Here is a 14020-nt window from a genome sequence, read left to right on the forward strand (position 1 = left end):
TTGAAGTAACAATGCAAACTCAACACCATATTATAGCAAGTTTGGGATAAAGTATTTAACAAGGCAACAAGAAATGTTACCATGAATGAAAAGAACAGACTTTTGTATACAATACTTTATCAACAAAAAATGTTACCATTAATGATTCAAACCTTAAAGACTTTCTGAAATCATCCCAAAATGAAAACAAATTTGATATCAAGTATCGAGAGGTTTGATCTTGTTTGCAGAGTCAATTATGGTTGTGTTCATCTCGGGGTTTTTGACATTTAATAATTTCTTGAGTTTACTATAAGCCTCGGGTGAAGAATCAAAATCCGTGGGACCCGAACCCTCCGAGTTGAGAGCAAATATCACTTCATTCACATCCTCTTCAAGCTGAAGGGAGAAAAGTTTTCCAAACACCTGAAATCAGATCGAGAGATATTTAAAAAATAATAATAATAACAAAAAATGTATCCCAAATTTGTGAAATGACCATTTTGGGTTCTTCCTTTGTGCTTACCACTTTCATTCTTGACACTACCATTTCCTTGACAGCTGGCGATCGGGATACAAGGTTAATAACAAAAAGACCTTCCTTGGATAATGAATTTTTAACAGTTGAGAGAAAAGACTCTTCAATAAAGTCTGCAGCAGGACACGTCATCCCAGAGCTACAAAAAAAAAAAAAATTGGAATTTATAAAATTACAAAAAGTGAATAAAATCTCAGACTTTTTGATAAAAAGATTGGATGTTGGTATGACAAAAATTGCATTTTTTTTGTTGTATTTAAAAGAGCTTATATTTTGTGTTTTTTCCCGGATTAAACCTCAAATTTATTTTTTTGCCTTAAAAAGACTTTGTATTTTATTCTTTTTTCCGATATCGGCCCTTTTAGTCATTTTTTTCAAAAAAAATTGTAAAATTAGAGGGTTTTTTCGAGAAAAACTAAAAAAGTTAAGGGTTTATTTGGGAGCATTTAGAAGGTTGAGGGTTTTTTTCCGAAAAAAGAAATACAAAGTTAAGGGCTTTTTTGGAAAAATGAAATATACAAGGTCTACTTCAGGCAAAAAATATATTTGAGGTTTAATCCGGAAAAAACACAAAATATAAGCTCTTTTTTTAGAATATCCCTTATTTAAAAAGGTGGAACAAGATGGGACAGAGACTGGCTCTTGGTTTCTTGTTTGTGTAAAAGACGAAAATGCCCTTGTGATGTTATAAATGGTTAAAGAGGTAAACCTTGAGTCTGGGGAGTCGACATCTACTATGAGTATGTCGAGTTTGTTGATGATGTCATCATTTTCTGTTTTAGTGGTGGCAGAGGCAACATCTTCAACGAATTTTATCCCATCGGTGATGTGTACCTGACATGTAAAATGACTATTTTACCCTTCTTGTTTGGAATTAGTGTTGGATGAAAAATGAATGTTCTGGATGTAACTCCTAATTATTAATTTATGAAATGATGAAATAAAGAATATTTCACACTAACAATACTAATATCGGATACAAAAATTATGAATACTTGAATACAGAAAGTATTTAGGGTTATTTCTAAAAAAGACCCTATATTTTGACTTTTTTTCTTTTGAGACCTAAAGCTTTTTTTTCTTTTTCAACTCCATTGATGAAATATAAAGGGATAAGTTAAAATTGGGTTTTTAAATAAGCAAAATACCAAACACCCCAGTGTAAGTCATTATAAAATATTATATAATCCTTATAAACTTAATGTTTCATAAATAAAATATATTAAATATTTTAAAGAAAATAATTAGTAAAGAAATAACAAGTACCAAAATGACTTTTGTGCTATTTTCCTTAAAAAAACTCATATGGAAGCTAAAGATGTTCTAACTATATGGATTTTCAAATATTTGAGATAAATAAATATTATGTACCTCTATACATGAATGATTATAAATTTATAAACGATGAAATACTTAAATGAAAGGTACTTTAGAAATCGAGGGCAAATTGGTCAATTACCTTAAGGCGTTCATCTTCTATAAAACCAAAATAATCCTTAGCAAGTCCCACAACTACTGGATCCAACTCAACTGCCTGAACAAGTAATCACAAGTAAGCAAGTAAGTGAAGATTATAAGCAGTTTTTTATTGCAAAAAAAAATTTCAAATCCTTTTTTTTTAATAATAAATTTGGCATTTATTAAAAAAAATTACCTCAACTTTTAAAAATGGAATGCATCCATGGAGAAACATAGGAAGTAGCCCAGCACCAAGACCAATTACAACTGCCCTAACCTGGAAAAGTATTTATTTATTTATTTATTTTACTCAATTTCCAAATTTAAAAATAATAATAAAATAAAAATTGCAAAATTTCTCACTGTTGTTCCAGATAATGCCATTTTTTCAAGGTATGAAGAGATAAGCATAAATCCAGATATAATTCCAGAATGATAAGAACTTGCTAAATATCCATGATCAACATTTTGATAATTGCTTGAATCTATTATTACATCAAAAAAACCAAAATAAATCATTTAATTAAAGGAAATGATATAAAAAGAATGGACACAAACCATTTCTTTTTTGGGTTCCTTTTTTCTTTGGTTTTGAAGATGAGCTGGATTTTTTATTTCCTTTTTCATTTACATTTTTTTCAGATGTTTCATCAATTAGAGAAAGCAATGCTTCAGATTGTATCAAGCCTTCTGATCTTTCAAAAGTTAGCCTACGAAATACAAGGTCTTTGGAGAGAGAAAGTTGACCGAGTTGACCATCAACTTTTTCATATATGACATCATCAACAGTTATTTGACCAGTCAATGGTGATGTCACCTATAAAACAAAACCAATAATCATTCATGAATTATAAAAAGATATCATTTTTTACCCAATAATAATATAAATTTGTAACAAAATGAGATCAAAAACCTGATGAACAATTTTTCTCTGTTTGATCCCATCACTTGCTGCCATAAATCTGTACAAATGTTTGAATATAGAAAAAATATTATTAATTTATTACGAGTATCATTAAAAAAAAAATAGTTCAATTCGTAAAATTAATGAAATGGTGAAAATACATTGTGTTTTACTGTAATTAAACCTTTTAAAAAATAGTTGGTTTTTTAAAGATCAAAAAGCATAATAGTTTAATAATTACTGAAAATAGTTAGGTAGCTAAATAGATAAAATGGTAAAAGTACTTTTTTTTTGTATTTTGTCATTTTTAATATTACATTGTCTTTTTTAATCATTAAAAGGTTGTGCTTTTATTAAAAGAACATACGGAATTTGAGCTCCATCATCAATCTTTGAAGGTGCTAATTGTCTAACAAGAGGAGAAAGATCCTTCTGAAAAACAAAAAACATGATCTATTTTAATTTATAAATAATCGACACATGTCACATTTATGTCCCTAATATTTAATAATAAAACAAAAAAATTCCACCTGTATATCCTCACTACTAATACCCATATGGCTGGCATCCAGGAAAACCTAATATGAATGATGAATAAATATAATGGTTAAAAATTTAAAATTTATATGCTAAAAAAAAAGTTATTAAAGATTTATTTATATATATGAAAGTAGGTTACCATTATGAGACGAGCTGACTTTGAACTCTCAACAACCATCCATTGTCCTTCTTCTGAAGAGAAGAGCCATTCATGAGCCCGAGTCTGAAATCTATAATTTAGTTACACAATTTATAAAAATGAAAACTAAAATAAAATACACCAACATTACATACTTTTTATAAAAGTTTTAACCCTTTCAATGAAAATCTTATTTCATTTGTCATTCTATTCCATCCAACCAAACACACATGCCTTATATATGTGTTTTCATGGAAATATACAAAATGGAAGTGAGTTAAATGACAAAACTGACCTTGGGTACAAGAAAAACCCCACAATGATATAAAAACTCCTCGGAATTTTGTTGAGCATCAAGAAGTACACTTTTATAACAGAAACGGGATTGACCAGGTTCACCCAAAGTCAACTGTACCCTTTGACCAGGATTAAGCTCTGATAAATCCCCTTTGACTCCAATTTTTAGGTCTTCAAGTGAATACACTAAATCATTACCACTTGAGCATTTTGTTCGAATATTATTCTCAGTTTCAAGAGCTTCCAAAACTCCTCGAGCCTATAAATAATGTCAAGAATGTAACAAAATTACTCATATGCCCCCGTAGAAATAGAAGATATATGTACCTGATCACCGCTATCAAGGGTATTGTGGTCAAAAGACGTTGATATTGTCTGTAATGTTGTGGGACTTGCTTTCTCAGCTACCACCATAAAGGTTTTCAGTTTTGACTTTTTAGATTGTTTTTGAGGGAGTATATGAATGCTGATTTTCCATCCGTATCTGAATTTAGGAAAAAACATGCCTGAAGAGAGATAGGGAAAAGAATGAATCTTTAAAATATCAACAAAGTGATAATAACATCTGATTGGTTGAATGAAATGGAATGAATCAATACCTAATACATGTGATTCTCCAAGGGTTAAACAAATAAACTTTCCCCCTTCTTTCAGAACTCTCTTAACCTGGTAATACAAAACCCAAGTGTTCATTATAAGTGAAGTAAAACAGTAGTTGAAAATTATACTCAAAATTGACTACAAAATACCTCTGATACATATTGATTCCCTAGCACAGGGCCAAGCTCAGGCTCCATTAAAGCATCTAATCCACCCTTATCAAGAACAGCATCAAACGACTTATCTGCAAACTGGAAAGCAACAACAATCAGTTGATAAAAATGAAATCAAGTGAAAATTGTGAAACAAATTGAAAAGTACCTGCATACTAGTCATATCCATGACCCTCCATCGCATACAAGGGCGAGAACGCACGTTTCGCTTCAACATATCCCCAATCACAACTTTAGAGAAATCAATATTGGTTATACACTGAAATCCGGCGTCGTATAATTGTTCAGATAGCCTAGAGTTGCCGCAACCAGGTACAAGAACTTGAACATCCGATTTCGATGATTCGCCATTGATTTCATGTAGTGAGGAAAACTGCAGCTGTGTAAGAAGGAGGTCACGGAGCTGAGGCCACTCGGCGTACCATTCAAAAGGGTCATCTTTGCCTTTGATACTGAAAAATTTATCCCAATTTTCTTTGCTGGTGAAGTCTTCGAGGGTGCTCAGAAGGTCTGCTTCTGCTTGTTGAGCTTTCTTCTGCTTCCCCATGTCTCTTTCGACTGTGAGTGTAGTATGTGTGCTCTGGTTCTTTGAAACCTGGTTTCAAGGTCTCTGAAGGGTTTTAGTCTTTGGGCTTAATGTTCGACCCGTTTGTCTTTTCTTGTTTGGGCCGGGTACGGTCCAATTAACATTACATAATGGGAAGTGAACAGTACACAACAATTTATGCATTATAGAGTTGTACAATACAACACTTTAAACAATTTATGCATTATAGAGTTGTACAATACAACACTTTAAAGCACAAATTGTTGTGTATGGAAAAAAAATGTTGTGTACGAATCAGTTCCCTTACATAATTTGTTAAACGTAATTGAAACGAAACACGCATAAGAAACTCCAATAATTATAAACATTGTCGATATAATATGGGTGTTCTTGGCATATGGGTGTTATATATTAGTGTAAGAAACTCATTAAACAATACAAATTATAAATTAAATTTAACGAATTATGAAAGTGATAATAAGAATTAAGAAAACTTATACTTTATGTCGTTCGTGAGTGTTATTAGAGCCGGAAATAACTTGGTAACATTATTGTATCTAGCAAAGAATTTACTTTGTTGTTGGAGTTGCATAAAAATAAAATTATTCAATGTGGTATGGTCTATTTTACTAACTTCCTCAAATGGTGTGTTCATAACTGCATCGAAAGGGCATGATAACTTAATTAAACATTCTCCTATTTTTCCTTTTTATTTATATTCTTACTTAGGTGAAATGGTGTGAAAAGGTGACAAATATCATATTTGGATAATATTAATCATATTTTATGTAAGTCCTAAAAATACCAATAAAATTTTCATTTTTAAATCATCAAATCAAACAACCATTTGTTCCAAAACCAAACAAAGTAAAATATATTTTCCAAACATCATAGTAAATCAAAAATAATCAATGCGGAAAAAACATCAAGGGATGTTGTGCAGTCAAGTCGGACTCTTCCCTTTGAAACTGGAAGTACCTGATAATTTTTCACCCAAACCCGTCGGTGATTATGCAGAGCGGAGGCAAGGATCGGAGTTTGGGGACGGAGATGGGTATTGCAGTATCCAAATAAAGACAACTCTTAAAATAAGAGCTACACAATTCTAGGCCAATTATTTATAAAGGTATTTTTATCTTTCTAACTAATAAAATAATGGCATTTTCGTACATACAAGAAATATTAAATACGATCATTCTACAATTATGAGATTTTGTTTCTCTCCCTCTCTCTCTCTCTCTCTCTCTCTCTCTCTCTCTCTCTCTCTCTCTCTCTCCATGTGATTTCATCGCCTCAGAAATTCTGATTGTGCCGACCAAGATAAACACCTACATCTACCGGCGTCTCTTAAGTCCCCATCTTCGATCATGAAGCCATCTTGTCCAACAAAGGTTATAACTTTTATCTTCTCCTCCACCATAATTTCCGATTCTACGGTTGCATAAGAGAGAGCATGAGTGACAATGGTCTGTGTTTGTACGTATTGAGAGAGAGAGAGAGAGAGATATTGTTACTAACGGTTTAGCAATGGTGGCCCTCGTCTACATCTTCCACCAGTAGGTGTTGATGGAAGCACCTATATCTGGTAGCCTGTGGTGATTGAGGGACAGAGGGTTATGAGAATATGTAGATAGGGATGGCGACATTAGGATCGACGTGTTGGGTTTTAGGGTTTCTAGAGAGAAATTGTAGAGATTGACAAAGTTAATCATTATACAAAGAGATGGGGGCGGAGATGTTTTGAAATTTTAAGATTCAAGTTGAATATAACTATATTCCTTATGAAGCGTTTTTGTGATACGAATTTGTTGACTAAATATGATATAATTTAGAGAATTCAAATGTAAAAAGAAAGACCAGGTCAAAATAAAATTAGAATACATGGGTCAAAACATAGTTAGTTTTAGCATTTTTCATGGCAGATGTTGGGCGAATATGGTGCTATTAGATCAAAAACATTACATAAAGTGATTGTATGTATTGCAATTTGATTTGTACCTCTTAAAATTCAACATTTGAAGCTAAATACTTATTAAGGCATATATATAATGAAAAATTCAATAATTATTTTTTTAAATATTATCTTCGTTATTTAATTTATCCAAAAAAATATAAAAATAATAAATAATAATAAAATCACCGTTTTTTTTCGAAATATAAGTGAAATATTTTAATAAATTATTATGTTGTAAATAATCAAATCGATTTTTTAGAATGTTAGAATATTTTAATAATTTACAAAAATTGATAGATATGTTAAAATATTTTAATATTTTACATGAATTTTTAGATTTTTTAGAATATTTTAATATTTTATTAGAAAATTTTGAATATTTACAGTTTAATATTCTAGTACAATATTCTATCATTTTAAACATTTCTTTTAAATATTTTCAGTATAATAGTTTATTAGAATATTTCATGTATATTTTGAAAAAACAAAGTAACTTTTTTTTTGTTAAAAAAATGACGAAAATATATTAAAAAAATAATTAAAAAATTTTCATTTATTTTACATTTTAAAAGTGTTTCTTTTATCTCCAAAATGTATGACTAAAATTATGTTCCCATATCTCACAAAATATATTAACAAGATAATACAAAAAATAAATACAATATCATATTACTTTGGTGATTGATAAACTTAAAGTCAACCGCGTTATAACACGGCAATACATTTACCCGTGTTTCTTTTGCGAACAAATTTTGCAACAGTAGTTTAGATATTGATTTTAATCCTCCCGAAACATAATTTGTTTACAGTTTATATTTTTTCTATCCAATTTACATTTTCATTGTTATAACCAAAAAAAAAAAAAAAACATATCTATAAGGCACACACTCACCTTGTAAGACCTTAGTTTTTTATTTATAATTTTCAATTTTCAATATATTAACAGAGTTGTGACTTTATGTCTAACATTAAAATAAATATGAGTTTGACAAGATATAAATAAGTATATGAAAAGAAAAAATAAAACAAAAAGATTGATTATACTTTATATAACTTATAATTCATGAATCATAATCATCGTTTACAAAACTTTATAAACCATTTTGGTTAAAATAAAAAAATAAAAAAATAAATTGTTTTGCAAAAATGCTAACGTCATCATTTTGTGTTAACCGTCTCCCCATCGTTAACTGCCATGTGATTCCCCTGTACATTGCATCATCTTCGTTTTGTGTGTTTGCATACAAACATGATACATACAAACCCTCCATCTTTCTCTCTCTTCATCCCGAGTCTCTCTCCTAACAAAACTCCTCTCCTCACTCGTACATCGGAATCGGAATCAGAATTGAAATCGAATTCACAAAAAAATCAATTCAGATGAATGAATATCAACTAATTTAATCCATGTTTTTTCTCTTTTGCTGATTTAATTTAATTGATTGATGAGAAATGGCTGTGAACGAATGGATCAATGGGTATTTAGAGGCGATATTGAGTAGTAAACCATCGAATATTGAAGATAGCAAGGTGAATTTGCGAGACCAAGGGCATTTTAATCCGACAAAGTATTTCGTTGAAGAAGTCGTTACAGGAGTCGATGAGACTGATTTGCATCGGACATGGATCAAGGTCGTCGCTACACGAAACACCAGAGAAAGAAGTTCCCGACTCGAGAATATGTGTTGGCGTATCTGGCATCTCACTCGCAAGAAGAAACAGGTTCATATAACATATCCCTCGATCGATTATCCATCTTCAATTATACATAAAATAGAATTGTATTTGCATCTAATTCGATTCGTTTGAACTCCAATTCCTCCATTGTTGTTGGCAATTGCAATGCACAATTGTACAACTAATCATTGCACGTTTTGTTAGTTTGTGTTTTAGACTCTGTTTTCATCCCAAGGCTATTCTTCTTGAGTTTTGTTTCATCAATTATACATACCCATTCTCTGTAATTTTCTACACCAGTAGTAATTATACACATAATTAACGTTTGGGATTTCTTAATTTCTTTCATCACATACAAGTTCGAACCACAAATGGAAACTTGAACAAAATGTAGTGCGTATACATGTGAATGTTAACCATGAAAACTTATTGGTATGCTTGACAGCTTTTAAGCAGTTTTTCAATCTCTTTATATATCCCTTTACATGTATTCAGGAAAATTTCTAATTTTTTTGTACTTGAAATAGTTGGAATGGGAGGATTATCAACGGATACAAAAGCGGAAGTTTGAAAGAGAACAAGGGCGAAGTGATGTAAGGGAGGACATGTCTGAAGACTTGTCTGAAGCAGAAAAAGGAGACATTCTTGGTGAACCCGCGACAGTGTCAGGTGAGAGCCCAAAGAAGACTTACCAACATAATGCCTCTACAGTCGAAGTTTGGTCAGATGATAAAAAAGAGAAGAAGCTTTACATTATCCTCATCAGGTATATATATCATTTCTTTTCCTTTTCCCTCACACCTTCCATTTGCAAACGTGGAAATAACTTAAACTTTTCAAACAGTTTGCATGGTTTGGTTCGTGGAGATAATATGGAGCTCGGTCGCGATTCTGACACCGGTGGTCAGGTACACAACAAAATAACTTTTCCATCTAACATGAAGTTGTCAGTATTAGTCCCTGCTTTCTTACCCTAATATAATCCCAGATCAAGTACGTAGTAGAGCTTGCTCGAGCTCTTGCTAAAACGCCCGGGGTATATAGAGTTGACCTTTTCACGCGCCAAGTGTCCTCACCCGAAGTAGATTGGAGCTACGGGGAGCCCACCGAGATGCTGACAGCTGGCACTGACGATCCTGATGATGACGTTGGTGAAAGCAGTGGAGCTTACATTATAAGAATACCATTCGGCCCACGTGACAAGTATCTTCGCAAGGAATTACTTTGGCCTTATATTCAAGAATTTGTAGATGGGGCCCTCGCCCATGTTCTTAACATGTCCACGGTTTTAGGCGAACAAATTGGTGGAGGACATCCGATTTGGCCGTATGTGATTCATGGTCATTATGCGGATGCAGGTGATAGTGCGGCTATCCTTTCGGGTGCTCTTAATGTTCCCATGGTTTTAACGGGGCATTCGCTTGGTAGAAACAAACTAGAGCAACTTCTTAAACAAGGTAGACAATCGAAGGAAGATATTAATTCGGCGTATAGGATTATGAGGAGGATAGAAGGAGAAGAGCTTTCGTTAGATGCGGCTGAACTTGTGATTACAAGTACTAAACAAGAAGTTGATGAACAATGGGGACTTTATGATGGTTTTGATGTGAAACTTGAGAAAGTTTTAAGGGCTCGTGATAGACGGGGTGTGAATTGTCATGGTCGCTATATGCCAAGGATGGCGGTAATGTTATTTTAATTTATACTGCGTTTGGTCTGTGTTTGGTATAATGGAATGGAATGGTTCATTCTGTTAGAATTAAAAAATATGTTTGTTATCATTCCTGATTCCTTCCATTTTGTTAATTTTCAATCCTTAGCAAGTTGTGTATTTTTTTTTATAATGGAAGTGAATTGAAAGAAAAATTGCAACATATAATTATATTTATTTTAGAGATATTTTAAGGAAACCAATTTTTTTTTTCCAAAGTTTTCATTTTATGATTTAATCTTTTCTATAAAATAAATATCATTTTTATTATGACTTAGTTGGGTTTTGACGAATTTTTATCAAGTTTAATTTCTTATATATGATTGGTTTTTAGGTTATTCCTCCTGGAATGGATTTCAGCAAGGTGATCCAAGAACAAGAAAATGACAATGATGATCTATCATTAACCACCGAAGGCAATTCTCCTAAAGCAGTACCACCAATATGGCAAGAAGTGAGTATATTTTTTGTATTTATCAAATATAGTCATTTTCATAAAAATTTGTTGCATTTTTTTTCTACAAAAAAGGTCAAGACTTGAAGTCTTAGTAATATATAGTTCTAATGTTGACCAACTAACCTTATTTACCTCTCATATGATTTTTGTGAGCAGTGAACCAACTTAAGGATTGCTGGAAGAATAACCGTATACAAAACTTTAAAACATAAATAATTTGTTTAAATTGTTGCAGGTAATGCGGTTTTTGACAAATCCACACAAACCAATGATATTGGCATTGTCAAGACCAGATCCAAAGAAAAACATTACCACCCTTTTGAAGGCTTTTGGAGAATGTCATTCTTTGAGAAAGCTTGCTAATCTTGTAAGTAGTTTGACTTAATTTATGCTTATGTACATTGTTAACTTATATATGCTTCAATATATACAGACACTTATAATGGGGAACAGAGACGATATAGATGAAATGACTTCTGGAAGCGCAAGTGTCCTCACAACCGTATTAAAATTGGTGGACAAATATGACCTTTACGGACAAGTGGCATTCCCTAAGCATCATAAACAAAATGATGTTCCGGAAATTTATCGTCTTGCTGCCAAAACTAAGGTTAATTTTTTTATTTTTTATAACATCTTAAATATTTATGTTCCTAAAGTAATTTTTTAATATGAATTTTGATTATAATTGTATTGTTATTGTGACAGGGAGTTTTTATAAATCCTGCTTTGGTTGAACCTTTTGGGCTTACTTTGATTGAGGTCTCTTGTTAATTATATATTGTTTTTATTTGTAGATTATATATATATATATATATATATATATATATATATATATATATATATATATATATATATATATATATATATATATATATATATATATATATATATATATATATATATATATATACTAAAGAGTTGGTATTTATACTGTGTTTTACTTTGATAAAGGCTGCAGCTCATGGACTTCCTATGGTTGCAACTAAAAATGGTGGTCCTGTTGACATTCATAGGGTAAGTAATTATATTATCTCTTTTCCACTTCATATAAGTCTAAACAGAAAAATATAGAAATTATAAAAAGACGTAAATACCCTTTTGTTTTTCATCTATTTATAGGCATTGAACAACGGGCTACTAATCGATCCACACGATCAACAAGGAATCGCAAACGCTCTTCTCAAACTTGTATCCGAAAAGAACTTATGGCAAGAATGCCAAAAAAGCGGTTGGAGAAACATCCACCTTTTTTCATGGCCGGAACACTGTCGGACATACCTGACACGTGTCGCATCATGTCGCATGAGACACCCCGCTTGGAAAACCGACACACCCGCCGACGAATTACCAAGGGACGAATCCTTAAACGACTCACTCCGAGACGTACAAGACACGTCATTACTCCTCTCCATCGACGTCGACAGATTCTCCTCCGTTAACGACTCATCCGACGGCGGAGGCGCAGATATCCAAGACCAGGTCAAACGGGTCATGAGCAGGATGAAAAAACCCTCATCGGAAAAAGTCGGCGAGGTTAGTAACAGTAACAGTAAGTATCCGATGTTAAGGAAGAGACGAAGGTTGATTGTTATAGCGGTTGATTGTTATGATGTAAATGGAGCTCCGGAGAAATCGATGATTGGGATGATTCAGGAGACGTTTAAAGCGATTAAATTGGACGCGCAATTAGGGAAAGTCACCGGAGTTGCTATATCGACGGCGATGCCGTTGTCGGAGTTAATGGAGTTTTTGAAATTGGGGAAAATTAAAGTGAATGAGTTTGATGCGGTGATTTGTAGTAGTGGGAGTGAGGTTTATTACCCGGGTACGTGTGAAGAAGGTGGTGAGTTGTACCCGGATCCGGATTATGCGTCGCATGTGGATCACAGGTGGGGGTCTGATGGGATTAAGAAGACGATTTGGAAGCTGATGAATGGAGATGAAGAAGGGAAAATTTTGAAGGTGATTGAAGAAGATGTGAAATCGAGCAACTCTCATTGCTTATCGTACTTGATAAAAGACGTGAAAATGGTGTGAAATCAATCGTAACTAAATCAAATTGGTTAACGACTAATGATTTTTTTATAATGATTTTAATTTTGGGTTTTTGTTTGTGTTTAAAGGCAAAGAAGGTGGATGATTTGAGACAAAAATTTAGAATGAGGGGCTTAAGGTGTCATCTTATGTATTGTAGAAACTCCACAAGAATGCAAGTGATTCCTCTCCTTGCATCTCGATCACAAGCCCTAAGGTAAAATCGGTCTCAATGTAAATGAGATAAATTGTAATTTTTGTATCACGTGGTTAGAAATTACAATTTACAAAAAGTATAAATTATAATTTTTGTTTCATTTGAACAAAGTGAGATAAAAATTACAATTTGTGTTTTATTGACACCGATCTCGGTTCAATGCATACAAATGCAGGATAGCATTTTGCAGTGTTTTGACATTTGTTAAGGTGAATATAATGTATAGGTACTTTTTTGTGCGGTGGAGGCTAAATGTAGCGAATATGTATGTGGTCCTTGGTGAAACGGGTGACACTGATTACGAAGAACTGATAGCAGGGACCCACAAGACGCTTATTCTAAAAGGAGTTGTGAAGAATGGTTGTGAAGAGTTGCTTAGAAGCCGTGGTAGCTACTTGAAAGAGGACATAGTTCCTGAAGAAAGCCCGCTGATTGCTTATGTTAATGGAACCAATGCTGAGGAGATTGCTAATGCTTTAACAAAGGTCTCTAAATGCGATGCATGATTAAATTATATATATTACTACTTATGTTTAACTATTTTTAAACCCTAAACGGGATATATATATATATATATATATATATATATATATATATATATATATATATATATATATAATAACATGTATCAATAGTATCTTATTATACATACTACAAAACGCACATATGTATTTCATTGTATTTGGAAAATATAAATATGTGTATGATGTAATTTACTGGTTGTTTGTCAAATAGATATATATCTTGGGTTGTTCCTTGGATTAGTCACAATGCTTGACTCATGTATCAATC

The 14020-nt window shown here is 32.3% G+C and overlaps 2 protein-coding genes across 2 annotated transcripts; one reads left to right on the forward strand and one right to left on the reverse strand.

Annotated features, from left to right (window-relative positions):
- LOC145031238 (S-adenosyl-L-methionine-dependent methyltransferases superfamily protein) lies at positions 1 to 5228 on the reverse strand. Its single transcript, XM_078979757.1, has 16 exons — positions 4777 to 5228; positions 4605 to 4706; positions 4455 to 4521; positions 4183 to 4361; positions 3854 to 4114; positions 3559 to 3642; positions 3410 to 3457; positions 3247 to 3311; positions 2889 to 2937; positions 2534 to 2792; positions 2339 to 2460; positions 2172 to 2252; positions 1977 to 2051; positions 1227 to 1351; positions 506 to 656; positions 1 to 405 (listed from the first exon to the last, which is right to left on the reverse strand). Exons 1-16 carry the CDS (start codon positions 5173 to 5175, stop codon positions 199 to 201), a joined length of 2274 nt encoding a protein of 757 aa, XP_078835883.1. The 5' UTR covers positions 5176 to 5228; the 3' UTR covers positions 1 to 198.
- Positions 5229 to 8388: 3160 nt separating this feature from the next.
- On the forward strand, positions 8389 to 13782 carry SPS3F (sucrose phosphate synthase 3F). The gene is made up of 12 exons (XM_078979759.1): positions 8389 to 8851; positions 9334 to 9572; positions 9651 to 9714; positions 9795 to 10490; positions 10852 to 10971; positions 11210 to 11341; positions 11408 to 11584; positions 11683 to 11736; positions 11929 to 11991; positions 12097 to 13008; positions 13101 to 13228; positions 13455 to 13782. The coding sequence occupies exons 1-12, from the start codon at positions 8582 to 8584 to the stop codon at positions 13732 to 13734; spliced, it is 3135 nt and encodes a 1044-aa protein (XP_078835885.1). The 5' UTR covers positions 8389 to 8581; the 3' UTR covers positions 13735 to 13782.
- Positions 13783 to 14020: the final 238 nt, after the last annotated feature.

Source organism: Lactuca saligna, chromosome 2 (assembly GCF_052625555.1).
Source record: "Lactuca saligna cultivar CGN05327 chromosome 2, ASM5262555v1, whole genome shotgun sequence".
Taxonomy (NCBI): domain Eukaryota; kingdom Viridiplantae; phylum Streptophyta; class Magnoliopsida; order Asterales; family Asteraceae; genus Lactuca; species Lactuca saligna.

Excerpts from the sequence above, each read along its gene's own strand:
- LOC145031238 (XM_078979757.1), bottom strand. The coding sequence starts at position 5,175 with ATGGGGAAGCAGAAGAAAGCTCAACAAGCAGAAGCAGACCTTCTGAGC. Across the intron at positions 2,938-3,246 it reads GATGATGGAGCTCAAATTCC|ATTTATGGCAGCAAGTGATG; the intron begins GTATGTTCTTTT and ends ACATTTGTACAG. Across the intron at positions 1,352-1,976 it reads TAGAAGATGAACGCCTTAAG|GTACACATCACCGATGGGAT; the intron begins GTAATTGACCAA and ends TTTACATGTCAG.
- SPS3F (XM_078979759.1), top strand. The coding sequence starts at position 8,582 with ATGGCTGTGAACGAATGGATCAATGGGTATTTAGAGGCGATATTGAGT. Across the intron at positions 10,491-10,851 it reads GCTATATGCCAAGGATGGCG|GTTATTCCTCCTGGAATGGA; the intron begins GTAATGTTATTT and ends ATTGGTTTTTAG. Across the intron at positions 11,992-12,096 it reads GTCCTGTTGACATTCATAGG|GCATTGAACAACGGGCTACT; the intron begins GTAAGTAATTAT and ends ATCTATTTATAG.